The sequence below is a fragment of the Natrix helvetica genome (assembly GCF_964273705.1).
Source record: "Natrix helvetica genome assembly, chromosome: 6".
In the NCBI taxonomy this organism is placed as follows: domain Eukaryota; kingdom Metazoa; phylum Chordata; class Lepidosauria; order Squamata; family Natricidae; genus Natrix; species Natrix helvetica.
In genome coordinates this window covers 58,078,996-58,106,571 of record NC_138553.1, presented here as the reverse complement: position 1 = coordinate 58,106,571, position 27,576 = coordinate 58,078,996, and the positions used below count along the sequence as shown (strand labels likewise).

Here is a 27,576-nt window from a genome sequence, read left to right as displayed (position 1 = left end):
GCCCCAAACCTCAGCATCCCAGGGAGCGCTGCTGGCACAAGCTGGACGTGCGGCGTGCTGTTTGGATCTACTTGAAAAGAACCAAGGATCTCAGACACTCTGAGGCCTTCTTTGTGTCTTTTCAACCGGGGTCATTGGGGCACAAGGTTTCTTCATCAACCATTGGATGCTGGCTAAGGGCCTGCATCAAGATGACTTACGAACACCAGGGCAAGACGGTTCCAGCCCGGGTGACGGCCCACTCCACAAGAAGCGCGGCCACAACTGCAGCATGGGCGACCCAGGCGTCTATCATGGACATTTGCAGAGCTGCTACGTGGGCTTCTCCCACGGCTTTCATTAGAAATTATAAGATATATTCCTTTGCCTCCGCCGAAGCCTCCTTTGGGAGAAGAGTTTTGCAGCAAGTGATCGAGGCTCCGACCAGTAGTGACATTTCCCGCCCTGGGACACTATAGCTTGGGCATGTCCCTTCCTTGGACTCTCCAAGCAGCACCATGGAGAATGACCGTTGTCTTACCTGAACAGTCGTTCTCGGGGCACTGCGGGAGAGTCCAAGACCCACCCAGGGTTAATAGGCGACTATGTGACTGTTCCGTGAACTTGAAGGCGAATTGAGCTTCCTCGACAGTCAAGACCTCGTTTTTAAAACTGACCCTAGGAAGGCAAAGGAGGCGTGACCAGGGGAAAAAATCATCTCAGTCCTTGGGCAGATAGGCTGTGTTAACCCTTCCTTGGACTCTCCCGCAGCGCCCCGAGAATGACCGTTCAGGTAAGACAACGGTCATTTGGCGCATTTTGGGAACCTAAATATTGGTTTTGCTTTTAAAAAGATGGTCAAGGGAGTGGGAGGCATCTGACAATCTGTCCTTTCGTTCAAACAGTCATTCTGTTCCTGAATTTAGGTGGCATGATTTTGAAAGAGAGGGTTTTTTCTTTCCTTCCTTCCTTAAGCTATTCTGTTCCCATTTCTACACTTTAAAAATGCTGACACAAGGAAGAAAAACAAACAAACAACAGCTCCACTACCTCTGATAATATCATTACCGTGATTCTAGTTTGTGGGAGTATGTTGTGAGGTTGTAATGGCTAAGATTAGGAAAGTAGCCTATTTATCAATTAGGATTTAGATAAAACTTCTGAAATTTTTAAACATGTATTTTTATTCACTTTCTGAGTTTAATATGGTATGTATATATGTCAGTTATACAATGTATTCCTTTTTTTATTTAACTTTTAAAATATAAAATAATTGCTTAAGGTTTGTGAACAAAACATTCACATCCTTTTCAGGAGAGAGAGCAGCAGAGTTGAGTTGAGTGATTTGTAGAATATAAGTTATATTATCTCTTGTAATAGTATTTAATAATTTGCTTTGGTTCCAGAATTTCTATAAAACAGAATTGAATAAAGAAGAGATGTACATTAGGTACATACATAAACTATATGATCTGCACCTAAAAGCACAAAACTTTACAGGTAAATATTTTTTTGACATAACCCGGACAAAATATTTCTGGAAATATTCTAAATGTATATTACCTAGATCTTCTCTGTTATTAGAAAAATTGGGTGGTAATCTATTATTCTATTATTAATCTCAGGAAGTGGGAGAAGCACATTTTATTCTTCAGGTTCCAAAAAAACTTGATTGGATAACACCAACCAGTGGATACTGTAAACCATGGATGCCAAACTCGCAGGATCATGTTGCCATCATGTGACATTTCGTGATGTTTTTTCCTTTCCCAGAGCTGGTGTGGGTGTGGCGTGCATGTGACACATCTGGCCTGCAGGCCACCAGTTTGACATCTCTGCTGTTGATCACTATGATACAGGTTGACATGACTGTAATGTAGCCTGCTCATTATGGTTGCAAGTTATGATGGTGATAGCCTTGCTTAATAACCCCAATCCCTCTTCTCCACATTGTGGTTGTTAAGCAGAGCATGGGTGCATCAGAGAGGGGAAAACCTTAGAAGGCCTTGTTCTGGCCCAGGCCTGTGCTTGGAGCACCTCCCCAGCTAACTTGATCACTTACCTTTTCAATAGATCTTTTTCGAGAATCAACCTTTCTATTGCAAGACCTTCTTACACAGAGGGCATGTGGCGCTATTGTAGAAATGAATGTCAGTTTTGGAAGCAGTTGCTAAAAAATAGCATCCACTTCTTGGATGGTGCCAAAGGGCTGCTATTATATAGAGAGGCTGAGGGGTAGAGCGGCAAGCTCTCCTTCCCAAACCTGATCTCTGGTTCTTTACTGGGCTCCTTGACCTCCCTATATTGTCTGGGTCTCCTGCAGAAAAGAAGAAAAGGAGAGAAACATGAATAGGCAAAGCTTGTTTCATTCTCTTTACTTTATCCTGACATCTAAATGCAGTTGCAGTCTTAACAAGGAGTAAATTATTTAGTCACATATCAATTATTTATGGAATATGTGTGTTTGTGTGTGTGTTGTATTTGTGCTGATACATTAAAATTGTTTCATGTTTATTTGTAAACTTGATAGAGGCTGCCTATACACTCTTGCTGTATGATGAATTGTTGGAATGGTCAGACAGACCATTGCGGGAATTCCTAAGCTATCCTATGCAGACAGAATGGCAACGCAAAGAATTTCTTCATCTCACAATCATCCAGAATTTTGACAGGGGAAAAGTAAGAAAGATTTGGCTCCTATTTTTCTTATGAACAATTAATTATTAATATTGCTTGCCATCTATTATTTGAGGTACAATATATTTGATATGCAAATTAAATTGCACATACTCATATGAAATGTGAAGTTGGCTGTTTAGGGAAAATTTCAACCTGTACCCCATACCCATATTTCATTTAATATATATCTTTCAGATAGGTTCAATAGTTAAAATTGTGATAATGTTTTTTTAAAAAACAAGGATGATTCCTCTTATGATCCAACATTTGTACTTACTGTGCCCTGTTGTATTGATTTATGAGCTGTATTGTTTATTTTTAAATTCTATGATGTTCTTAAAATGACAGGGTCTATATCAATAAAAACCAAATCTATTTCAGATTTGATTATTTTAGCTAAATTTAAATACCAGTTTCATATATATTGATTATTTTAGCTAAATTTAAATACCAGTTTCATATATAGTTTTCCATGCATAGGGATCTGGTAGAAACCTCAATGATATCAACATGACACCATTTTGCAAATAAATGAGTTACAGACTTGCACCACATGACTGTGTGTCAAACTCAATCATGTCATGAGACATATCATAACATATCGTGACTTTTTTGACTGCGGAGCTGGGCTGGGCGTGGCCTGCATGTGACACATCCAGCCTGCGGGCCACCAGTTTGACACCCGTGCTCAAGTACATAATTGTACGAATGATGTCATTTTACATGCAATGTCATATGCCCTTCTCCCTGCTCATTTCCTATTAACATTCAGTCTTCTGTGTCAGCAGTTCCCAGTTCATGGATTATTGTGCAGTTTTATATAAATGCTTCCCTAACAGTTACACTGAGAATGAGATGGATCTTGAGAATCTTTGTACTGTAGAAGTGAATTCTTTAATGAATTCCTCTTTAATGTTGTTATGCTCTTTTTTACATTAAACTCTGTTTGAGGTGTTTTAAAATGAATGTCTTAAAAAAACCTATCTGTGGAGGAGAATTGAACTACTCTATGCCTTTGCAGTAAATCTGGTCTTGTGAGAAATATTGATCATATGGACCTAGTCTATGCTCCCCTGCTTATGTATATTTTAATCAGTCTAATGTAGATAGAACAATTGACACAGCATGTTGCAAGCACTAATCAAGCAAAGTCAGGGGTGGATTCCTGCTGGCATTACTACCAGTTCATTGCCCGAAAACTTTTTTCAATGAAGATTGTTCTGCACATGTGCAGAACAGAAAATAAAACTGACGGCGCTCAGGATAGAACTGGTACGGTCACGTGTCCAGCCAAGTTACTACCTATTCTACCGAATCAGTCCAAATAGGTAGAAACCCACCTGTGAGCAAAGTGTATTAAAATTTTGGCCCTAGTAGGGAGGAAAGCCAATATATAAGCTCTGCTTCAAGGAGCAAAGTGATTTAAACCAGCATTAGTGGTACCTTTTGATTGTCCTCTATGCTACATAAAAAATATTTGAATAAAGCTATGTGAACAGTTTTGCCAATGGTATTCAGTAGTGCATGAATGAGATAATCTAAGAACCAGTTAAGTCAGTTATTCTGTGAATGAAATTTAATTATATTTAATGTTTTGACAATTTTCATAAGCAGCTGTTCTCTTCCTTTTGGATAATATTAGTGATTGTTAAGGTAGAGATTGAATTGCTAACAGGAGACACTTGAAAATTTGTTGGGAACAGATAAAAACCTTCAGATTCTTCTCTTTGGTGAACATTTCTCTTTCTTATTTGTCTACAGTGCTGGGAAAATGGTATTATTTTATGCAGGAAGATTGCTGAGCAATATGAAAGCTATTATGACTACAGAAATCTCAGCAAGATGAGGGTAATGAAATTGATTTTTTAAAATATAAAAATTATTCACACGGTACAGTACAGCCTTTCACAGTTAGACTACCATTTTACCCACAGTGAGGACAGCCCTGAATTTAAGATCATCCCTTGAAGCAAAAGTAGATAAAAACAACAATAAATAAATAACCCAATAACCTAATAAAGACAAAAATATGGTGTGATGCCTAATATGCCTACTTTGTTAATTTTGGGTTGTCAGTTCCAACTGAATCAGATACTTGATAATCAAACAGAGATACAAATTTTATTCATCTTCTGTGGGCGAAACTGAATATAAGTGTAATAGTGACTTTTGTTTTAAAGTATAGTATCAATGAATATTTATTGTTTGAGTTTCAGCTATTGGGTGATTTTAAAAATGTAATGAATAAACAAAATAGGATTGTGCAAGTGAATCTAGGGTTACATGAATGTAGGCTTTCATGGAAGATATCTGTTGGGCAATGTTGGGCTTCAAGATTTAGCAACTGTGCTCTAGATAACAGAGTTTCTGATGTTTCTAAACACAAGCCAGAAAAGGCAGACTAAGGTGTTTTCTGGCTTGTTGTTGTTAGTTGCGAAGTCATGTTTGACCCATCGCAACCCCATGGACAGTGTTCCTCCAGGCCTTCTTGGCCTCTACCATTCTCTGGAGTCCATTTAAGCTCACGACTACTGCTTCAGTGATTCCATCCAGCCATCTCATTCTCTGTCGTCCCCTTCTTCTTTTGCCCTTAGTCTTTCCCAGCATTAGGCTCTTCTCGAGTGAGTCTTTCCTTCTCATTAGGTGGCCAAAGTATTTGAATTTCATCTTCAGTTGATCTCCTCTAGGACTGATAGATTTGATTGTGTTGCAGCCCAAGGGACTCGTCTTCTCCAGCACCATAGTTCAAAAGCCTCAATTCTTTGGCGCTCAGCCTTTCTTATGGTCCAACTTTCACAGCCATACATTGCAACTGGGAAAACCATAGCCTTGACACATTTTTGTTGGTGAGATGTGGTTGAATGTGAGTTGAATGCATCCTTCCCATTTGCCATTCCACAACAAAAGACTATCATGTTTATCAGTCAGATTGTGAAATCTGTAGAGAGGTGGAGTTGCTATCTTCTATAAAAAGTCCCTAAATCTAAAAAAGATTTAACTTACACAGGAGCTTGCTCTTCCAGAGACCATTGTCTGTGAACTGTCCTTAAATACCACATTTCACTTGTTACTGTGCTACAGAGCCCCTGGTTATGACCTCATTCATGCAAAGAAGCTAACTTTACTCCTGCCTCCTGTCCACACCCTCTTATTTTCCTTGGTGACTTCAACCTACTTCTTATAAATTGGACCCTAAATTAAAGTACATCTGAACCCATACATGCAATCCTGTACAATGCCGTTACTACTCTGGGATTGGATCAATTAGTAACTAACAATACTAGACTCAACAACTGTCTTGACTCATCTTCTGCAACAGTTTAAACACAATTTATGGTCTACAAATACAAGAACCCTTTTCAACAGTGACCACAGCATGATTGATTTTTGTCTCAATTTAAGTCCTCACAAAGAGGATCATAAGGATGGGTCCCCAAAATATAATTTTAAAAAAGCCAACTATAATCTCATACCTGCCAACCTTTCATGTCTTGATTGGCATGTTCTGTTCACTGGCTGTAATACTACCGAAGACCATTATAACACTTTTTTACTCGAAGTTGAAAGAGTCATTAAATTATACCTACCATTAGTAATCCCCAAAACAAACAAACAAAAAACAAATTACCCATAACAATAAGGAAGCTTCAATCAAAAAAAAATCACTTTTGCGAACTAGCTATGTAACTAACTTGAAAAGCGATACAACACCTTATGCCACCAGATAAAGGCAGAATGCACCAATTACTACTGCAGACGAGGAAAACCTCCTCTGCACAAAATACACCCGCGCCTTCTGTAATTTTGTAAACACCAAATTTAAAGACTCAAGAACCCTACCCATAAAAGGACCTAATGGGAAAGACTGTATCGATGAAGCTGTTAAGGCCATCCTTTTCAACACATTCTTCAGTTCAGTCTTTGTAAACAGCAATGGCTCGTGCCCAAATTTCCTAGTCGTACCACAACTAACTACAATTATCTACTACATATTGACTTTACTGAAGATAACATTGAAAAGGCTAACCTACAACCATCCCTATGGATTATGTGCCTACTTCTTAAACAGTCTCCACTGCCACAGCAGAACCCCTAAGCATAATCTATGAGATATCATTCAGAACTAGCTCCCTACCCAACCTATGATTCTTAGCAACAGTCATCCCTATCTTCAAAAAAGGAGACCCCAGCCTAGTTGAAAATTACAGACCAATCTCACTGTATTGTGTCACGTGCAAAGTCATAATCTTTAACCAATCCATTACCCTACAATTGGAGACAGCCCTTCCTTCATTTTTCCTGTAGCTATGCAAAGCAGAACGAAGTTAAAGTAACATGATGTAACACTTTGCATCATGAAGTTCTATGCCAGTGGTTCTCAACCTGTGGGTCGTGACCCCTTTTGGGGTCAAATGACCTTTTCACAGGGGTCGCCGAGGAGATTGAGAACCACTGTTCTATGCCATAGTACTTTGTGAAATAGCTTTGAAAGAGTACTTCAGTTGAACCATTGAATCCCCACAACACCATAGTATACCTTAAGTGTATGACTGAAAAAGAATACGAATCAAAAGAGATAAAAATGAAGGAGGAGTCAAACATGTGCTATTTCTTTTGATAAATCCAAAACACACTCTAGTACCATTTTTATATAACTATTGGATTGAATCATTTTTGATATCTATAGGAGATCACAGTTGAATGATATTTCTTGTTTTTCTCTTTTGATTAGTACACAAAAAAGTCCTTCTTTCTCATTTGTTTATTTATCAAAATCCACACAGTTGATGGAAGCTTCTTTATATGATAAAATTATGGACCAGCAACGTTTGGAGCCTGAGTTTTTCAGAGTTGGATTTTATGGGAAGAAGTTTCCATTTTTCTTACGGGTGAGTATGGATTTTTTTAAATACAAAAGTTAACATGCATGACAATGTTAGGCCAATACTATTAGAACATTTACAGATTAAAAAATACAGTATGTACAGCAGTTTAATAAAATTATGTGTAACATTTAAACATACTTTGAAATTTTCAACTGTCTTCTGGTATTCAATTGCTTATAGTATTCTGCTTTATGTTGCTCCTTATCAAGATTAATACTTTTTCATGCAATCTTTTCATGAATGACAAAAAGATGGCTAGGAACAATTTTCCATTGTCACAGAGACTAGCGCCCCTCCCCCAAATTGAGAAAAAGATGCTGGTAAGATAATAATGAAAAACATGCTGATGTAACATCTGTAAAATCTTGGAAAAGTCTGTCTAGGTAGGTTGTTGTTCTCCATTTGAAGAAAAAAAAGGTAGTTTAATTGGTTTTGCTGTACATTGTATTGACATCTTGAGTTCGTTGGTGTTGGAGAAGATTCCTGCGGATACCATGGATCAGAAAACATCAAGCAATGAATCATCAAGCAAATCAACCCAGAGTTCCCACTTATGGCCAGGTTCAAATTCCCATCTCTCTGGGAAAGTTGGAAGAAAAGAAAAAAGAGAAGAGGATGACCAGTAGCAAGGTGGATGGATTCTCTTATGTGCATTGCTAAGAGACTTGGAAAAACACGTTAGGGTCAGATCGTCTTGGACTAAAGCTATCTATATGCTTCCTAACAGCTGAAAATAATGTGATGGCACATAATCAGTTTAATTAATTTTCTTGTACATCGATGAGGATAGGACTAGATAACCCTTGTGGTCTCTTCTAATTCCACATTTCTGTGATTTGAAGAGGTTGGATAGTAAAGAACACCTAGTGGTGCACGGGATGAGATAGTTATTCTCATTAGGAAAAAATTCCACTATACAATTCATACTAGGCCTTTTAGGTCTAACCAGCCTCAGCAAGCAAACCCTAAATATACGAACCACAGGAATAATAAGGCAGCATAGGCCTCAAACCTTTTGGTTTCAGGATCCCTCATTTTAAAAAATTATTGGAAATATCAAAAAGATTTTGTTTCTATGGGTTATATGTGTTGATAAATACCAAATTAGAAATGAAAACTGAGTAATTTTTAAAAATATGTATTTTTTTCATTTTAAAATAACAATAATAAGCCCATTATATGTTAATATAAATGATATATTTTAATTGAAAAATTATATTTTCCAAATTATTGTCTGGCTTAATAGAAGACAGCTGGATTCTCATACCTGTTTCTTCATTCAATTTTTTGCAATATGCTGCTTTGATTGAAATGAATGAAGTATATGGGAAAAAAATCTGACCTTACCTCATTATATGGTTGGAAAAGGAAGAGCATTTTAATAGCCTTTTCAGTTAGTTGTGGATATGCTTTGAAATCTCAGCAAGTTAGTTTCTTAAATGCAATGCAAAGTCTGAAATAAATGAACTTTAACAAACTCCATCAAATTAAAATCCATTGGTCTATTGTACACTTTGAACGGGTTTCTTTTACCTATGTATGATTTTATAACATTGTATATTAGACATTTGGAAAATATTGGCTATGAAGAACTTCAGAAGGTTAATTTTTCACTATTCAGCATCCAAAAATCATGTTTATTTATATCACTTATCAGAAAGAGGAGGAACTGTCAGCCCAGCAACACACATTTACAGTTTTATTCTGCTCAGTTTTATTATTTTATTATATAATTAGCTTTTTAATAGTTTTACTGAACTTTTTTTACGTAACTAAATTTATTTGGATGAGATGATAGTGAAGACAAATACACAGATTAATGGATTTTGCCCTGAACTGATAGTTATGGAGAAAAGAAAGAAACAGCATCGTGTTAGCCTGGGACATCTCCCTCTTTTGAACTCTGCAAAACAGCCAAGAATTGAGGAGCATTTCTCATGAAAGAGAAGTGTAAGTAAAATAAATTCTCCACTTACCTCTAACAAATCTGAAGCACTAGAATGGGATCTCCAAACAGAGCTGGCAAACTATTAGATCTTTCCTCATTTCTTGTGGAAGAGCAAAATGGTAGCTAGTCACCATTACAAGAACCCAACCCGAGTACCTGTTCCAGGAGAGTTTAAACGAAACCCAAAAATAATAAGAAAGATCAGAACATAGAGAGGCTATCATGGGAAAATTCAACTAAGTTTATGGCAAAACAATGCCGCCTCATAGTGCAAATATTTGAGCAGCTTACAGCCATAAAACATGAATTGGACACATTGAAAAGAAATATAGCTGTTTTTCTTCAAAAGCAAGAACCCTCTACTCCCACAAAAGCCTTTGTAACAGACATAGTCAAATCTCCTACTCTGGGCAAGTATGCTAATAAGAAGCAACACAAACATAATTGCTAAAGAACTTGCCAAAAAGCCGCAGGTTTCTAAGAATAACTCACTATCTTCTGATAAAGCAAAGACAGGGGAACTTACAAATATTAAAGACTCCTTGGAAGCCAGCAAAGTCTCCTCCACCAAATTGAATTGTTCATTGCAATCACAACAGATCTCTCTCAGAATTTGCATGAATGGACTTAATGAGGAACCTTGGAATACCAGGGTAGCAATCCTAGCTTCCTTAGGTCAGTTTCTCCACTGCCAAGGTGGGTAGTTTGATCTGTGTGCTGTTGATTGGCTCCCATATGTCCCAAATTGGAAGCAGATACTACAGTCCTTTAAACAGCCTACCATCCCTTTGATGCTATTCAATATGAGAGCATATCTAGAATTAGAATAGAATAGAGCTGGAAGGGGCCTTCTAGTCTCCTGCTCAAGCAGGAGAACCTATACAAACGCAGACAAGTGACTGTCCAGTCTCTTCTTAAAAACATCCAGTGATGGAGTACCCACAATTTCTGAAGTCAAGCTGTTCCACTGGCTAATTGACCTCAAAGTTAGGAAGTTTCTCCTTAATTCCAGGTTGCTTCTCTCTTTGATTAGTTTCCAACCATTATTTCTTGTCCTGCCCTCTGGTCCTTTGGAGAATAATTTGACCCCCTCTTCTTTGTGGCAGCCCCTATATTCTTTTTTTTTCTTTAGACTAGGCAGACCCAAATAGACTAGGCAGACCCAAAATCTGCAGCCGTCCTTCATATGGTTTAGTCTCCAGGCCTTTGATCATCTTAGTTGTTCTTCTCTGAACTTTTTCCAAAGTCTCAACATCTTTTTTGTAGTATGGTACTAAAGGTTCTGTAAAGCGGCACTAATATTTCATGTGATGTTGATGTCAGAGTTCCAAGTAATGGACCTCACGTAATCAAAACTCCAAGGCAGGCACATTCCTCAAAGTATAGATTTATTAGGCATGTTATATTGGCACATCTGGGGAAACTTGATTCTGAGCCCCTCTTGGGTTTCTCCCTAATTAAAAGTAAAGTTTTCCCTCCCCTGCCCATGGAGGCCATCACATAGTCCAATCAGGTCACAGTCCAAGGGTCATTCAGTCTCAGACCCCACTTCCTTGCACCTGGTGAGAAAACTCTTGGTTCTCAGCAGAAAGAATTTTATTATGGCTACAAGCCCCCTGTTATCTCTTCCTCCCCCCTCCCATTCCCAAAGCTCGACTTTCTTTGCTGTGGCAGCCCTGAAATGCCAAGGGGGGAAATGGTTCCAGGGCTGATACTTGATTCTATAACTCTGTTTATACAACCCAGGATTGTATTAGCTTTTTTTGCCTGCTGCTGCACATTGCTGGCTCATATTCAAATGATCATCCACTAGGACTCCAACATCCCTTTCACAGTTACTGTTTTTGACCCAGGTCTCACCTAAACTGTACTTATACCTTTGATTTTTCCTGCCTAAATGTAAAACTTTGCTTTTCTCCACATTAAAATTCATTTTATTGGATAGTGCCCATTGTTCAAGTTTGTCAAGATCTTTTTGGATCCCGAGTTTGTCTTCTAGGGTGTTGGCTATTCCTGCCAGTTTAATAACATCTGCAAATTTGATGAGTTCCCCTTCTATTCCCTCATCTAAGTCATTTGGCTTTCTTTCAATTTTTTCCTACCAGAGTCTTATGTGCTAATATGCTATCCCCCAAGGTCACTGATTCTTCACTCTCAACCTTGGGAGAGCAAGAGTGGGAGTCAGTCAGCCTTACTTGATTAAGATGTTTTCAGCACAGAAGCTGGACTTATTAATGTTTTTGGTTCCTTACCATGAAAAGAATAAAACAATATACTGTTTAAACTAGAAAATCTGAAGAAAACCTTGTTGGTCACAATCGCCACAGCTGAGCCACTTATAGACCTTGTATCTCCAAACCTTGAGCCTCTTACTTTCCACTTTGGCAAATTACCTGAAAATGGCCCTATAAAAACAGAAGTCAGAATCCTCATGGGCTAGAAGAGGATCTTGCAGTTGAGGAGCAGTCATTACTTTCATCAGGAAATTCCATGGGGACTCCATCAGGGAATGGGCAGTATCCTTGCCAACCTCTACGACACAGAGCCAGAAGCAGCATAATTTAACATCTCTTTGCCCAACACCTCTGCACAAGCCTCTCACAAGGCAAGTGTTGTTAAATGTTGTCAATGTCATCCACTCCAAAGAAGACCTCCAAGAGCTGATCCAGGATGTATATGAGTCAAGTCATGCCTTGGAGGAGGCCATAAAAGCTGCTGATGACCTCCCAGGCCAATATACTAATCTCACAGCTGTCAGGGTTCCAAATAACATCCAAAATTAAATCAAAGTCCAAGGGAAAGTATTGCTCAAAGTTCCAATTTATTAAGAGAGCCATGTTGGCACATCTGGGAAAACCAGAATCTGAAAGCTTCCCAGTTTTCCCCATCCAGTTGAAAGTTCAAGATCCTGCCCCCACACCCACAAGTCCATCACATGGCCCAAACTTCCACTGCCATGCTGGTAGTTCCATCCATCCAGTTCCAATCGGGTGCAGAGGTGTAGAGACAAAGGATGATTTTGTATTCTAGAAAGAAATTTTATTTTGACAACATCACATTCTACGCCTTACTATTCCCTCTCCCAATTCCCCACTAATGAAACAGCATAGTAGAATAGAATATTAGTGTGGCAGGCCAAAGATCCCAAAAGGAACTCACTGCAGGCCTGACAGGCGGCCTCTCCTCAGAAGAAAACATTTCCTGAAAAGAGAATAATGTAGGAGTTAACATAACAGAATTAACCACCTCCCCACCCCCACCCCGAGGGATCCTTTGGCTTATTGGGAAACTTATCATGGAATTGTTTTACTAACTTATCCGCTTTTAGGTTCCAGCTTTTCACCCAAGTAGCTTCACACAAAGGGTACCCCTTCCAATGCACTAAATACTGTAAGCGACCCCTATACAGCCTAGAATCTAAGATATTTTTCATCTCATAATGTGTTGCCACTTCTATCACTACAGGAGGAGGGGGAGCTTGGGTGGACGGTCTTATACTGGACCTAATTACTGGCTTCAACAAGCTACAATGAAATACTGGGTAAATTTTCCGTAGAATTCTGGGTACACTGAGTTGAACTGTAACTGGGTTAATTATCTTCACTATTGAGAATGGACCTAGAAATTTTGGGGCAAATTTCTTGCTAGGCATTCTTAATCTTATGTATTTGGTAGATACAAAAAACTTTGTCCCCCACATGAAAGCGGGGGTTGGAGCAAGTGGTGTTTATCAGCTTGCTTCTTGTAGGCTTCTGCCGCATCTGTGAGAGCTTTCTTCATATTTTCCTATCCTTTCTTAAGCGTATCCATCCATTCAGTCAGAGACATGGAGGAGGGAGGTTCTCTAGGCAGCTCAGGCATGGGAACAAATTCCATGCTACTGGTAATCTGGAAAGAAGTTAATCCAGTGCTGCTGTGGACCGCATTGTTGTACGCTACTTCGGCAAAGGGTAGCAAGTCCAACCAGTTGTCTTGCTGATAGTCCACATAACACCGGATGTATTGTTCCACCATTGCATTGGTCCTCTCCGCTGCGCCTTTTGTGCTGGGATGAAATGCTGAGCGGGGACCCAATGGACCTCAGAAACTCTCTCCAGAACTTGGCGGTTAACTGAACTCCGCAGTCTGAAATGATCCTCTTGGGCATCTCGTGCAGGCGATAAATGTGTTTCACAAACATTTTCACTAATTTCTTTGCGGACAGCAACCCTGAGCAAGCAATGAAATGCGCCTGCTTGGAAAACAAATCAATAACTGTCCAGATTACTCTATTCCCTCTGCTGTCTGGGAGCTCGACGATGAAGCCCATTGCAATCTCTTCCCATGGTCGGCTAGGGCCGGCCACTCGTTGTAGTAGTCCATGGGGTTTTCCCGGCTGTGATTTCATCATTGAAATCTGCGCAAGTAGCACAGCTTTTTACATAATCTTCCACCTCCAGTTTCATCTTTGGCCACCAAAATTGACACCTGGCGAGGTGGAGCATTTTTAGAAATCCAAAGTAGCCTCCTAGTTTTGCATCATGGCTTCACTGTAGAACTTCCAACCTCAACCCTGCGGGGACGTACAATTTGGACCCCTTCCAGGCTAAGTCATCTTTCATCATTACTATGTCCTTGTTATTGTTGAGCCACAGGTCTGCCGGGAGCGCCGATTTCATCGCTGTCGTCAGCTTATCCTGGCTTCAGGGGGTGACTTGGGCCACCTTTTGGTGGGAGGAAGAAAGGATGGGGTGAACAACTTCTTCCTTCTTACTGTCAGACTGCGGTTTTCTTGATAAGGCATCCGCCAACAAGTTCTTCCCTTCAGGGATGTGTTTCAGTTTGAATTGGAAGCTTTGGAAGTATTGCGCCTAGCGAACTTGTTTTGGGGATAGTCTTCGATGGGCTTTGAGAGCTTTGAAGTTTTTATGATCAGTCCAGACCTCGAAAGGCATATCCCCTCTTACAGGAAATGTCTCCAAGGGAGCAAGGACCACCTGATCGCCAAAGCCTCTTTCTCCCAAACAGCCCACCTCCTTTCAGTAGTGGTGAGTTTTTTGGAGATGTAAGTGTATGGCAAGAGGTGACCTTCTTTATTCTTTTGCAGTAGCAAAAGAATCACTACATCACTGGCATCTGTTTGGATTATGAATTGTTGCTCTGGGTCGGGATGTTGCAGTATGGGCTCTTGGGCAAAGAGCCGTTTTAATTTCTCAAAGGCTTTTTGACAGTCCATTGTCCACTTTAGGGGTTGGTTTGCTTTTGGCTTTGTTGGGGAAGACCCCGTTTTTAATAGTTCAGTCAACGAGAGGGCAATTTCCACAAAAGTCAGAATGAACTCTCTGTAGAAATTGGCAAATCCAAGAAAGCTCTGTAGTTGTCTGCGAGTACTTGGAGGTTTCCTGTCTAACACAGCTTTCACTTTTCCTGGAATCTATGAGGTTTTGTGTAATTCACACTTCGACAACTTCGGCTATAGCTTTTTTGGCTAGAAGTTTTTCCAGAACTTGCTGTACCAGCTTCACGTGTTCTTCCAGGGTTTCAGAGAAGATGTCATCGAGATAAACAAGCACTCCATGGTACAGGTGCTCATGTAGCACCTCATTTATGTACTGCATGAAGACTGAAGGTGCTCCTTGTAGCCCAAATGGCATGACTTTGAATTGGAAGCTGCCAAGGGGGCAGTTAAATGTGGTCTTCCACTCATCTCCCTCTCTGATTCGTATGCAGTAATACACCTCTCTCAAGTCCAGCTTGGTGAAGATCTTGCCTTTTGTTCTGACCCCCCTCTCCACGCCTGTGAATAAACCAGAAGACAGGCTTGGCTGTTTGCCACTGTTTAATTACTGAGATAACAAATCCTTTGGCTGAGGGCCCAGACAACTCACATTCAAGAAAACAACCCAGATAATTCGAATGAAGCTCCGCAGATAGTCCCAATGAGCAGACACGGCTAGAATACATAGATTTTCTTAACTACTAATTCGAACGGTTGTTTCCTGCAAATGTCCCCCCACAACACCTCACCTATAAGCTCTCTTGGGAGGGGCCAATCCACAACCACCTGTGCTGAATCATCTTCTGTGAGTCTGCATACATAGTTGCTGCTTCCTTTCTCAGCCCTTCTCAATCTAGCATCAGGGACAAACCGCCTTTGATCCTCCCCACTGCTCCATGCCTCAGGCACCTCCTGGTGGCCAACCAGCCCCTCTGGTCCCTGGTCTGAATCTGAACCCTGCACAGGGTCCTCCACATCGTCCAGGGCGGACTCATATGGTTCCTCGCTATCTGAGTCCGTCAGCAGCTGAAATGGATCCTGCTGGACCACAACACCTTTAGCCAAGTTGTTCAACATATCTTTCATGAGGGGAAGGGGATAAGTGTTCTTCTCACATACCGCATTCAAGGCTTGCAGATCAACACAGAGATGAACACCACTATCTTTCTTTTCTCTGAAAAGCACTGGGGCCGCTACTTTCAACTTTGCTGGTTCAATAAAGCCCCGTTTCAGATTGATGTTGATGTACTTCCTCAATTCAACCATCTCTTTGGGAGTCATGGAGTACATTTTTGGCTTTGGTAGGGTAGCCCTAGGTTTGAATTCTATTGTGCAGTCTATGGGCTCGTGAGGGGGAAGATAGATGACATCTTCCCCACTGAAGTCCCAGTAGTCTTTTGGCACTTGTTGGATCCCTGGGGGTTTTGTCTCTGCTGTCTCTGCTGCAGGTGCTGCAGGTTCTGGGCTCTTGGGTTCAATCGTCCCTGGGTGGCCCTGTGGCTCCAAGAGTGGTAGCGGCCCAAATCTGATAATCAATTTCCTAATGCTGTCTTCCCACTTTATCGTAGGTGTCCACTTGTCCAAGATAATTATTTCCCCAAGATAATTAATTCCCCAATTAATTCAAGCCACAAGATAATTAATTCCGGCATTTTTGGAGCCACAATGAATCTGAGGAGCTCATAGTGGCGGCCTATTTATAACTTTACCAGTTCGGTCATTAGCGTGGCCAGTGTCCCCCCAATTAGCATTCCATCTACGTGCTCAAATCGAATGGGATGGGCTAGAGGCGTTATGCGTATGCCTAGTTACTTTACAATTGACATGCTGATTAAGCATCGGATGCAGCCGGTGTCCACGACTGCTTCAACATCCCCTTCCACCCCCATTTCGGGTAATTGGAGCTTGGCTTGGATGGCGAAGTGACGGATGGGTGTACTCACCATCAGGTCCTCTACACTATTCTCTTCCTCCGAGGTTTCCCCATTGGTTGGACTTTTCATCACTTTAGGTTGGGGATCAGCTTTCTTAGGTTGTTGACCCAAATGACTCTTTTCTGGTGGCTTCCGGGGCCTTCTCTTTACTGTGATGCCGGTTGGTGTGCGCGTTTGTGAGATTGGGGCTGGAGCCAAGCACTCTGATGCTCTGTGGCCAGGTTGACAGCAACGGTGGCATTTTATTGCCAACCCCCCCCCCCAGGGAAAGAACTCAGTTGCATCTCTAAACTTAGGAGCCGCCTCGTCCCAATGCTCCGCTATCCATCCTGCAGCTCCCCGCCCCCAATTCCCCACTAATGAAACAGCATAGTAGAATAGAATATTAGTGTGGCAGCCAAAGATTCCAAAAGGAACTGGCTGCAGGCCTGACAGGCTAATACTAATATTATAATTAGTATAATTCGTGTCAAAACCATATCTCCTGATGGGCCTCAAATGACTATCTTTTCACCCTTTTAACTTGGAATATTGTTTCCTGGTCAGTCCCATCAAAAGACCAACATTTTTGATTATATATCACAATTTGATGTCCTTCTCCTACAGGAAACCTGGGTCTCTTCAGAGGTAGAGTTAAATGTCTACTGGGTTAATTCTATCCCAGTTGCCCCGAGCAGTTCTGCAGTTTAAATGTGTCTCACTGCCCTGTTTACAACCATTTTTTGTGACTGCAGGTGCAGCCAAACAGGTGGAGTTTTTGCTTTTAAATATTTATATTCCCCCTCCTAATAAGAACAATCTGATCAACAATATTTGGGAGCATATAAAAATGTTATCTCTAGTTGTTTAGACAAATATCCCACAGCTGCAATAATTACAGGTGGGAATTTAAATGTTAGGATGGAACCAAATGACCATACACTATTTAACCAAATTAAGATTCATTACCATGACAATATATTACAGAAACCCTTATATTTTAGAGAATTTAAAGACCTAAAAGCTAACAGGCAGGTCTATGTGGAAGGCAGATGATTACATATCTGGACCCATGTATCCTTAATGGTTTCATAAGTGGGATGACCCATCAGAAAACAGGTAGTCCTTGACAACAGTTCATTTAGTGATCATTCAAAGTTACAACAGCACTGAAAAAAGTGAGTTTTTCCAAACTTACGACTGTTGCAGTATCCCTATGGTCACGCTATCAAAATTCAGATTCTTGATGGTTGCAGTGTCCCAGGATCATGTGATCACCTTTTGTGATGTTCTGACAAGCATAGTCAATGGATAAACCAGATTCACTTAACAACCGTGTTACTAACTTAACAACTGAATGACTCACTTAACTGTGGCAAGAAAGGTTTAAAATGGTGCAAAACTCACTTAACCGATGTCTCACTTAGGCTCAATTGTGGTCGTAAGTTGAGGACTATCTGTACACCTATTGGAGTGCAGAAAGAAAATCTACAGTTCATTACTGGATAGTATCATTTGACATTTTGAGTTTTGTACAGAAGATGGAGATAGACTCATGACTGGAAAGTGACCACTATCAAGTAATTCTAACTCTGACAGCCCACTGGAAATTTCTAAGAGCTAACTCAATCTATCCACTAAGGCTTGATAACTATAATACCCAGGTGAGAATTAAATGGACTAAGAAAAATGCAATTGAAGTCACCAAATGGATGCAAGCCTCAGAAACTCTAGAATTGTATGCACATCTCCTAGGAAGTAAATTTCAAGTATCATATCCAGATAGGTTTGAAACCTTAATGTAAAATCAGTTCTCACCAATGGAACACTGCCTCTTTCCAGAAGTGGATTTTAAAGAATAGAAAATGGTTTGATCACAATTGTGTAAAATTAAAGAGGGCATATAATATAAGGTGACCAGATTTTAACATTGGTAAAGCGGGGGGGGGGGGGGGCTCTTGATTAAAAATTTGGTCTCTATCCTTGCACCCCTAGCCCTTTAGGGGGAAAAACCCCAGGGGTCTTCAAACTTGACAGCTTTGAGACTTGTGGACTTCAACTCCCAGAATTCCTCCTCCAGTCATGTTGGCTCAGGAACTCTGGCATTGAAGAGTGCAAGTCTTAAAGCTGTCAAGTTACAAGACCCTTGCACCCCTAACCCTTTAGGGGAAAAAACCCCAGGGGTCTTCAAACCTGACAGCTTTAAGACTTGTGGACTTCAACTCCCAGAATTTCTCCTCCAGTCATGTTGCGGCGACATCATCTGCGCGGATCTGCTCCATCTTTGGGTTTTTTTCACCGGGGGCAGGGCTGCCGCTGAAGATGCTGACAAGCCCCCACCGCCACCAGAATAATTGCTGCTGCTTCCTCCTCCTCCTCCAACAGCACCACCACATTTGCTGCCCAGCGCTGCGGTTGAGGTGAAGCTGCCAAAGCTCCCGCTGCTCGGAGCACCTGACCTGGGCCCTGCATTACCCCTGCCACCTTCTCCTCCTCCGCCGTGCTTTTGAGAAGCCATGATGCATTTTTTTCCTGCTCCCACCCCCTCCGCTGCCTTCCGACTGGCTCCTGCAGCCTCATGGCTCCTCAAAAGCACGACCGAGGAGGAGGGGGCAGGGGTAATGCGGGGCCCAGCTCAGGTGCTCTGAGCGGAGGGGGAGGCGCCGCTGCTACGGGCAGGGGCGCCAGCAGGAGCTTTGGCGGCTTCATCTCAGCCGCAGCGCCGGGCAGCAAATGTGGTGGTGCTGTTGGAGGAGGAGGAGGAGGAGGCGGCAGCAGTTATTCTAGTGGTGGTGGGGGCTTTGGGGGTTCACTTCAGCCGCAGTGCCAGGTGCAAGCAGCTAGGACTGGCTGCCCACAAAGAACCTCCCCAGTCTTGCTTTGCTGAACACGGGGCGACTGACAATAGTTTGAGCAGGCGCAGCTGGCGCAAACTACCATCAGTCACCTCACGCTCATCAAAACAAGTCCGGGGAGGTCATTTGCGGGCGGCCAGCTTCCGGAGCCTGTGACAGTAGAAATCACTGCGTGGCAGTTGCAAACTGCCGCGCGGTGTTTTCTTGCCACGTGCGCAGCCGTGCACCTTACCAAAAAATGGGGCTTCTTTAAAACGCTGCAGGACGCGGGACAAATTATTAAAAATCGGGACTGTTCCGCCAAAAGCGGGATGTCTGGTCACCTTAATATAATAAGGAGTACAGAAAAAGTAAAAACTCCTTTCTGAGGATCAAACTCAGCTTGATGCCACACCCCAAACTGCTGGCATCTTTCCTCTTTGCACTTAGATTGGGCCTAAGCTACATTGCCCTGATCTTTCCTCTTCCCTGATTGATCTTCTGCATAACTTAGACTTCCATCATCCCAATTTAGCATAATGCAAAATATTGATACTTCTTTATGCTGACGATACCCCTATTATTTCACAAACCCCTATTGGACGTAAGAGAGCTATGTCAGCAACATTGAAATACTGTAGACAAAATAATCTGATCCTCAATTTCAATAAATCGAAAATCCTAGTTTTTGCTAAAAGAGCTATTCAATACTCTTGGAGAGTAGAAGGACACAATCTAGAACAGGTCAATACACTCAAATACCTTGGGATGGTTTTGGAAGGCACATCTGAATCACACAATGCAATCAATCCATAGATCCTCAAATGCTATCACTTTTTTTTACACAGGCAAAGGACAATTAGTCCCCACAGCCTTAAAACTCATTTTAGGCTAAAATTTTGTATGGGGCACAAACAGGATTTTTTTAAAAAAGAGTCTTTAGAAACCCTACAAACAAAATTCCTCAAATCCATTTTAGCTGCACCTAGCAGGACATCAAACGCCCAGTTGAGAATTGAGACAGGAATGCCTCAAATTCAGGTAAAAGGTTGGAAGATGATAAAAATTTACTGGTTGAAAATTCAATTCTTCTCAGAGGGCCTGACTCCTTTAGTCCTGATAGACAACTTTCCCTCTCTCTGGAAACAAGTGATAGAGCATAAGCTGGCCTTCTATGGATTTCCTCCACTGTTTTTAATATCCCTAGGCTATGATCAAGCCAAGCAAGTGATTACCAATAGAATAAGACACATGGAGTTCCAGCTAGAATTTAACAGGATATCTCTCCATAGCAGAAACTGGATTAAATGGGATGTGTGAGAACCAGCAAGGTATCTGAAAGACCTGACTTTTCCCAAGAGTAGAATAGCATTTTTATACCCACTTAATATTCCCACTTCAGCACTCCTGCCGGGCAAGTATGATAAAACCCCAATAGCTGATTGAATATGTACATGTGGCAATGGGGAAAATGAAGATATCTCACATGTCCTACTGTGCTGCAAGTTCTACAGGGACATCACAATTTTTTGGGAATGCATTTATTTTAATGTTTAACTTTTGTGCTAGTCTGTGACTGTAATAAAGCTTGGTTCTGATTCTTATCAGAAAAAGTCCAAATGACAAATTCATTTTAAAGATACTATTCAATACAATACAATAGCAGAGTTGGAAGGGACCTTGGAGGTCTTTAAGTCCAACCCCCTGCCTAAGCAGGAAACCCTATACCGTTTCAGACAAATGGCTATCCAACATCTTCTTAAAGACTTTCAGTTTTGGGGCATTCACAACTTCTGGAGGCAAGCTGTTCCACTGATTAATTGTTCTAACTGTCAGGACGTTTCTCCTCAGTTCTAAGTTGCTTCTCTCCTTGATTAGTTTCCATCCTTGCTTCTTGTTCTACTCTCAGGTGCCTTGGAAAATAGTTTGACTCCCTCTTCTTTGTGGCAACCCCTGAGATATTGGAACACTGCTATCATGTCTCCCCTAGTCCTTCTTTCTATTAAACTTGACATACCCAGTTCCTGCAACCGTTCTTCATATGTTTTAGTCTCCAGTCCCCTAATCATCTTTGTTGCTGTACTCTGCACTCTTTCTAGAGTCTCCACATCTTTTCTACATCATGGTGACCAAAACTGAATGCAGTATTCCAAATGTGGCCTTACCAAGGCATTATAAAGTGGTATTAACACTTCACGTGATCTTGATTCTATCCCTCTGTTTATGCAGCCTAGAACTGTGTTGGCTTTTTTGGCAGCTGCTGCACACTGCTGGCTCATATTTAAATGGTTGTCCACTAGGACTCCAAGATCCCTTTCACAGTTACTACTGTTGAGCAAGGTACCACCTACTGTATACTGTACCTGTGTATTTCGTTTTTGTTGCTTAAATGTAGAATCTTACTCTTTTCACCATTGAATTTCATTTTATTAGATAGTGCCCAATGTTCAAGTTTGTCACGATCCTTCTGTATCTTTAACCTATCTTCTGGAGTGTTGGCTATTCCTGCCAGCTTGGTGTCATCTGCAAATTTGATGAGTTCCCCATTTATTCCCTCATCCAAATCATTGATGAAGATGTTGAAGAGTACTAGGCCCAAAACAGAGCCTTGGGGTACTCCACTGCATACCTCCCTCCATGTAGATGCAGTTCCATTGAGGACTACACGTTGAGTGCGGTTGGTCAGCCAGTTACGAATCCATCTGGTGGTGATGCTGTCCAACCCACATTCTTCTACTTTATCTAGTAGTAGGTTATGGTCTACCTTATCAAATGCCTTACTGAAGTCCAAGTAAACTATATCGACGGCATTCCTCTGGTCCACTAATTTTGTCACTTTGTCAAAGAATGCAATAAGATTAGTCTGGCATGATCTGTTTTTGACAAACCCATATTTGCTTTTGGCTATTACTTTGTTTGCTTCTAGGTGTTCACTAATTCGTTGCTTGATTATCTTTTCCAGAATCTTTCCTGGTATTGAGGTCAGGCTGATAGGTCTGTAGTTTCCTGGATCTGTTTTTTCCCTTTTTTGAAGATGGGAACCACATCAGCTCTTTTCCAATCCTCTGGTAGTTCCCTGGTGCTCCAGGATCTCTGAAAGATATAGTTCAGTGGTTCTGAGATCTCGTCTGCCAGTTCCTTCAGAACCCTGGGGTGTAATCCACCCGGTCCTGGTGATTTGCACTCATCTAGGGTAGACAGGTGCTCACTTACCATTTTCTTCCCTATTTCAGTTTGTGTTCCTAATCTGATTTTTGTGGTGCTGTTTTTGATAGGTTAGACTGTTTTATCCCTTTGTGTAAAGACAGATGCAAAACATGAGTTAAATAGTTCTGCTTTCTCCCTGTTGCTTGTCACCTTCTTGCTACTTTCTCCCAGCAATGGACCAATTGTTTCCTTAACTCTTTTCTTGTTTTTAACATGTTGGAAGAAGTTTTTTTTTGTTATTTTTTACTTTTGTGGCAAGCCTTTCTACATTGTGAGCCTTAGCTTTCCTCACTTCATCTTTACACGCTCAGGCTATTTGCTGATATTCTGCCTTAGTTATGTCCCTCCCTTTCCACTTTTTGTACTTATCTTTTTTGTCTTTTAATTTGTCAGAGAGTTCTTTATGCAGCCATGCTGGTTTCTTTTGGGAGCTGTTATTTTTCTTCTTCATTGGTATTGTGCTAGACTGGGCTTTTGTAATCTCATTTTTCAAAATCTCCCAAGCTTCTTGAGTTGTTTTCCCCTTGAGGATTTTCATCCATGGAATTTTTCCCAAGCTCTCTCTAAATTTATTAGTAGCACCAGACGCGGTGCGTGCGAGCGAAGCGCGCAAGCTCACATTTGCTAACCGGTAGGGAAGGTAAGTGAATCCCACCGCTGGATAGTTGATAACCAGTGACCAATTTAACAAATCCAAGGCATCAAAGATGTGGAAATCTTTTTTATAACTGCACAACTTTATGTTCTTACAGTAGCAGAAAAGGTAAATAAAAAAACCACACTTCAAGTGAAGCATATATTATTGGATTATTTTTAAAAAAGAATTAAAAAAGAATAAACAGGTATTGAAGTAAACGTGGTATTTAGTAACATCAGAATATTTTTGTAAGTGGCCATAAATAAAATCACTCAAGCTCAATCCCTCCAAGACTGAGTGGCTGTGGTTTCCGTCATCCCGATTTGTACACCTTGTTCCATCTTTGGTGATAGGGGGAGAAATTTTAGCTCCCTCAGAGAAGGCTCGCAATCTGAGAGTCCTCCTGGATACGCGGCTTAGTTTAGAAGAACACCTGATGGCCGTGACCAGGGGGGCCTTTTACCAGGTTCGCCTGGTATGTCAGTTGCGCCCCTTCCTGGATCGGAATGCTCTGTGCACAGTCACGCATGCCCTCATCCTTTCTCGCCTGGACTACTGCAATGCTCTCTACATGGGGCTGCCCTTGAAGAGCACCTGGAGGCTTCAGCTGGTCCAGAATGCGGCCGCGCGGGTTGTCATGGGGGTACCTAGGTGCTCCCATGTTACACCCCTTTTAGGCGGCCTGCACTGGTTGCCGGTTGTTTTCCGGGTGCGATTCAAGGTATTAATTATGACCTTTAAAGCGCTCCATGGCTTAGGCCCAGGGTACCTGCGAGACCACCTACTGCCACCAGTAGCCTCCCACCGTCCAGTACGATCCCACAGAGTTGGCCTCCTCAGGGTGCCGTCAGCCAGACAGTGTCGGCTGGTGACCCCCAGGGGGAGAGCCTTCTCTGTGGGAGCGCCTTCCCTCTGGAATGAGCTGCCCCCGGAGCTTCACATAATCCCGGACCTCCGGTCCTTCTGACGCGCCCTGAAAAGTTGGCTTTTCCAGCAAGCCGGCCTGGCCTGTTAATTTTAACTCATTTTTTAAATGTATTGTTCCATAAATTCGATTTGTTTTTTTGGATATATATTTAATTTCTTTTTAACTTTTGGGATGTGTGTTTTTTAATGTTGTACACCGCCCTGAGTCCTTTGGGAGAAGGGCGGCATATAAATCCAATAAAAACAAAACAAACAAACAAACTTGGGAGTAATTTCTTTTTGTGATTAATTATGCTTAACTAATGATTTGCTTTCTTAATTTTAATGTAAATAAAATATCTCTTTCAGAACATAGTTATGTTTTTTTCATATAAGCTGATGTGACAGACCTGAAAACAGACTACAGGTTGTCCTCGATTTATAACCATTCATTTAATGTCTATTCAAAGATGTCAGTGTAAGAAGAGTGATTTATAACCATTGCAGCATCCCAGCAGTCATAGGATCAAAACTGAGGCATTTGACAGCTGGCATATATTTACAATGGTTATAGCAACCTGGAGTTTCATGATTGCTTTCCCACTTTTGACAAGCAAAAGTGGGGGAAGTGGGATTCCCTTAAAGACCAGGGTGAAAAAGATCATAAAATTGGATGCAACCCACTTAACTACAGTGTTGCTTAGCAACAGAAGTCCCATTCTTGATCATAAGTCGAAAACTACCTGTGTCTGTTCTATTTTTTCCACTGATTTTATCAGTCAAACACAAAAAAGTGCAAAGTTTTAATATATTAACCCTGGGATTCCTAATTATAGGATTATATTAAAAAATCATTTTGCTACTGTAGTCTGTGTTTTGTGAGATTCACACCTGCTTCTCTAATGGAATGACTAATTGGGAGCCATTGTGGCAACTTTGTGGATTTTGAATATAAAGAAAAATGTAAACATTTAGTTCTTTTTTTTCTAAGCTGGAACTTTTCAGTTTTTAATTCTTTCAATAAAAATCTGATTAAGCATTATTTGAGGTATGTGTCTAACAAAAGGAATATTTAACTTGCCCTAGTTATGCATACAACAAACAAAAACTGTTTTTGAAAGAAACAAAATTCAAATATCTTCAAATAAACTAATATATTGTTTTATTTTTGGAATTAATATTAATACATTTTATTTTCTCTTGAATTCTTTTTCAAAAGTACTTCTGTTTTACAACTCCTCCAAAATATATTGGTGGGGCACCTTTTACCCTAAATTTTTAATAGCAATTGATAATGGAAGACAAAATTGTGCCCTGAAAGACTTACAAAGGAGGAACATTGCTAAAGAATCTTAGAACAAGAGGAAGCTGTTCACATTTATTTATAGAAAGAGTTTTATTTTATTTCATTATGCAGAACAAAGAATTTGTTTGCCGAGGACATGATTATGAGCGTCTGGAGGCTTTTCAACAGCGGATGTTAAATGAGTTTCCACATGCCATTGCTATGCAACATGCCAATCAACCGGATGAAACCATCTTTCAAGCAGAGGCACAGTGTATCCCTATTATTGTTTTAAAGCCATTCATGTTAATGTCTACTAGTTTAACTTTAAATGGAGCAGTGTGTCTAAAATCCACTTTTAAAATCCACTGTACAGATCTGGATTTACTTTAAAAGTAGTAATGGGAAAAGGAAATTAAATATACTGATAGCAGATCCAAAAGCTGTGTCATGATGTTACAAAAAATTGAGATAAATGAATAGCGATATAGTATCAGCATGGTTTTTCAGAAAAGGGCTCTAATGCAAGGAAAGCTGGAAGGAAAGAGAAGAAGAGGATGACCAGCAGCAAGGTGACTAGACTTAGTTACAGAAGCAATGGATGCAATATTGGATGGCCAAACCTAAAAGATCAGGTTAGGGATAGATTGTAATGCAGAGTATCTGTGTGGTATCTAGGAGATGAAAATTACTTGATGGGACATCATCATTGATCAACATAATCATGCTAACAGAAAAATGGACTAAAAGAAAAGAGGGAAAATAATAGTAACAAAAATATTTAGTTGAATTGCAGGTTTCCTTTTGATTAAAATGAAAACGCAAGGTGTTGTATCTTATGAGTCTTTATGAATGTATTTTATTTTTCTTTATGTACACTGAGAGGATATGCACCAAAGACAAATTCCTTGTATGCACAGCCACACTTGGCCAATAAAGAAGTCTATTCTATCTATTTAAAAAATAAAAAATGGAGTATATACAAAAAAGTAATCATATCATTGAACTTTAAATGCTTGGCTAATGACTGAATATTGACCTAATGGATATTCTAAAACAGAAAGAAAATAGGTTGCATAGAACTCTTAAGATAAAGGAGTGACACAGGATAATGTGTCTGGCAGGTTCACTTCTGAAGATCTTAGTTTGTGGTCAGGTCCATAGTAATAGTAATTCTTTCTTTCACAGTATGAGTCAAGGGGTCCTAGTCTGTTATGTAGAGAACAATGGGACTGAAATATTAGGCAAACTCATATTTTTGTTTTCCAGATATTCTGCTCTGGCAAATTCCAAATCAGAAAAGAAGTATTGCTTGTTTAACCGTTATGCACTTTACCTTGCTTTCTTTCATCTAGCAAATGCATCCTCTTCTGTTTACTTAGTACTTAACATTTTATATATAGATCTGCAAATCTATGCTGTGACACCAATTCCTGAAAGCCAGGATGTACTGCAAAGAGAAGGCATTCCAGATAATATTAAAAGTTTTTATAAAGTAAATCATATTTGGCGATTCCGATATGACAGGCCATTTCACAAAGGGATCAAAGACAAAGACAATGAATTCAAGGTATATTATCATTCCAATTCTCATTAACAAATATTTGATTCATTTTATGGTTTCCCAGAAGAATTCATAGAATTAAAAAGTAAAACCAGATGACTCATTGGGGTTTGTTATATGTTAAATACATATTTTTATTTTCCTGTTATTTCAGAAAATGAAAATTCATTTTCTTCACATCATATAGAGGGAATTAATATATGCCTCACTTCCATGACATAGATAGGGTGTGAAATTGGGGGTTTTGTGAATACAAATCATTCCTAATAATGCCATATGCCATATCTAAAGAAACCTATATAGAAATGAGAGATAGTGATGAGGACTGATAGTACTGATTAAGAAAGAAAAGGAACCTAGGTACCCAGCAAAGATGAAAGGTTTAAAGACCCACCTATTCCAAGCAGCTGGCCTGGCTCAACTTTGATCTAACCATATCGCTCCTGACGGGTTTTTAACCGGGTATTTTAATTATATTTAA

At 40.5% G+C, this 27,576-nt stretch overlaps 1 protein-coding gene across 1 annotated transcript in view; it reads left to right on the top strand.

The window, feature by feature from the left end:
• DOCK4 (dedicator of cytokinesis 4) overlaps positions 1-27,576 on the top strand; it is a 392,180-nt gene that overhangs the window by 334,716 nt on the left and 29,888 nt on the right. The window contains exons 35-40 of the mRNA XM_081957434.1: positions 1,386-1,479; positions 2,510-2,658; positions 4,420-4,506; positions 7,443-7,547; positions 25,664-25,805; positions 26,935-27,101. Of these exons, the coding sequence (XP_081813560.1) occupies positions 1,386-1,479; positions 2,510-2,658; positions 4,420-4,506; positions 7,443-7,547; positions 25,664-25,805; positions 26,935-27,101 (744 nt within the window). The remainder of the gene's footprint in view (positions 1-1,385; positions 1,480-2,509; positions 2,659-4,419; positions 4,507-7,442; positions 7,548-25,663; positions 25,806-26,934; positions 27,102-27,576) is intronic.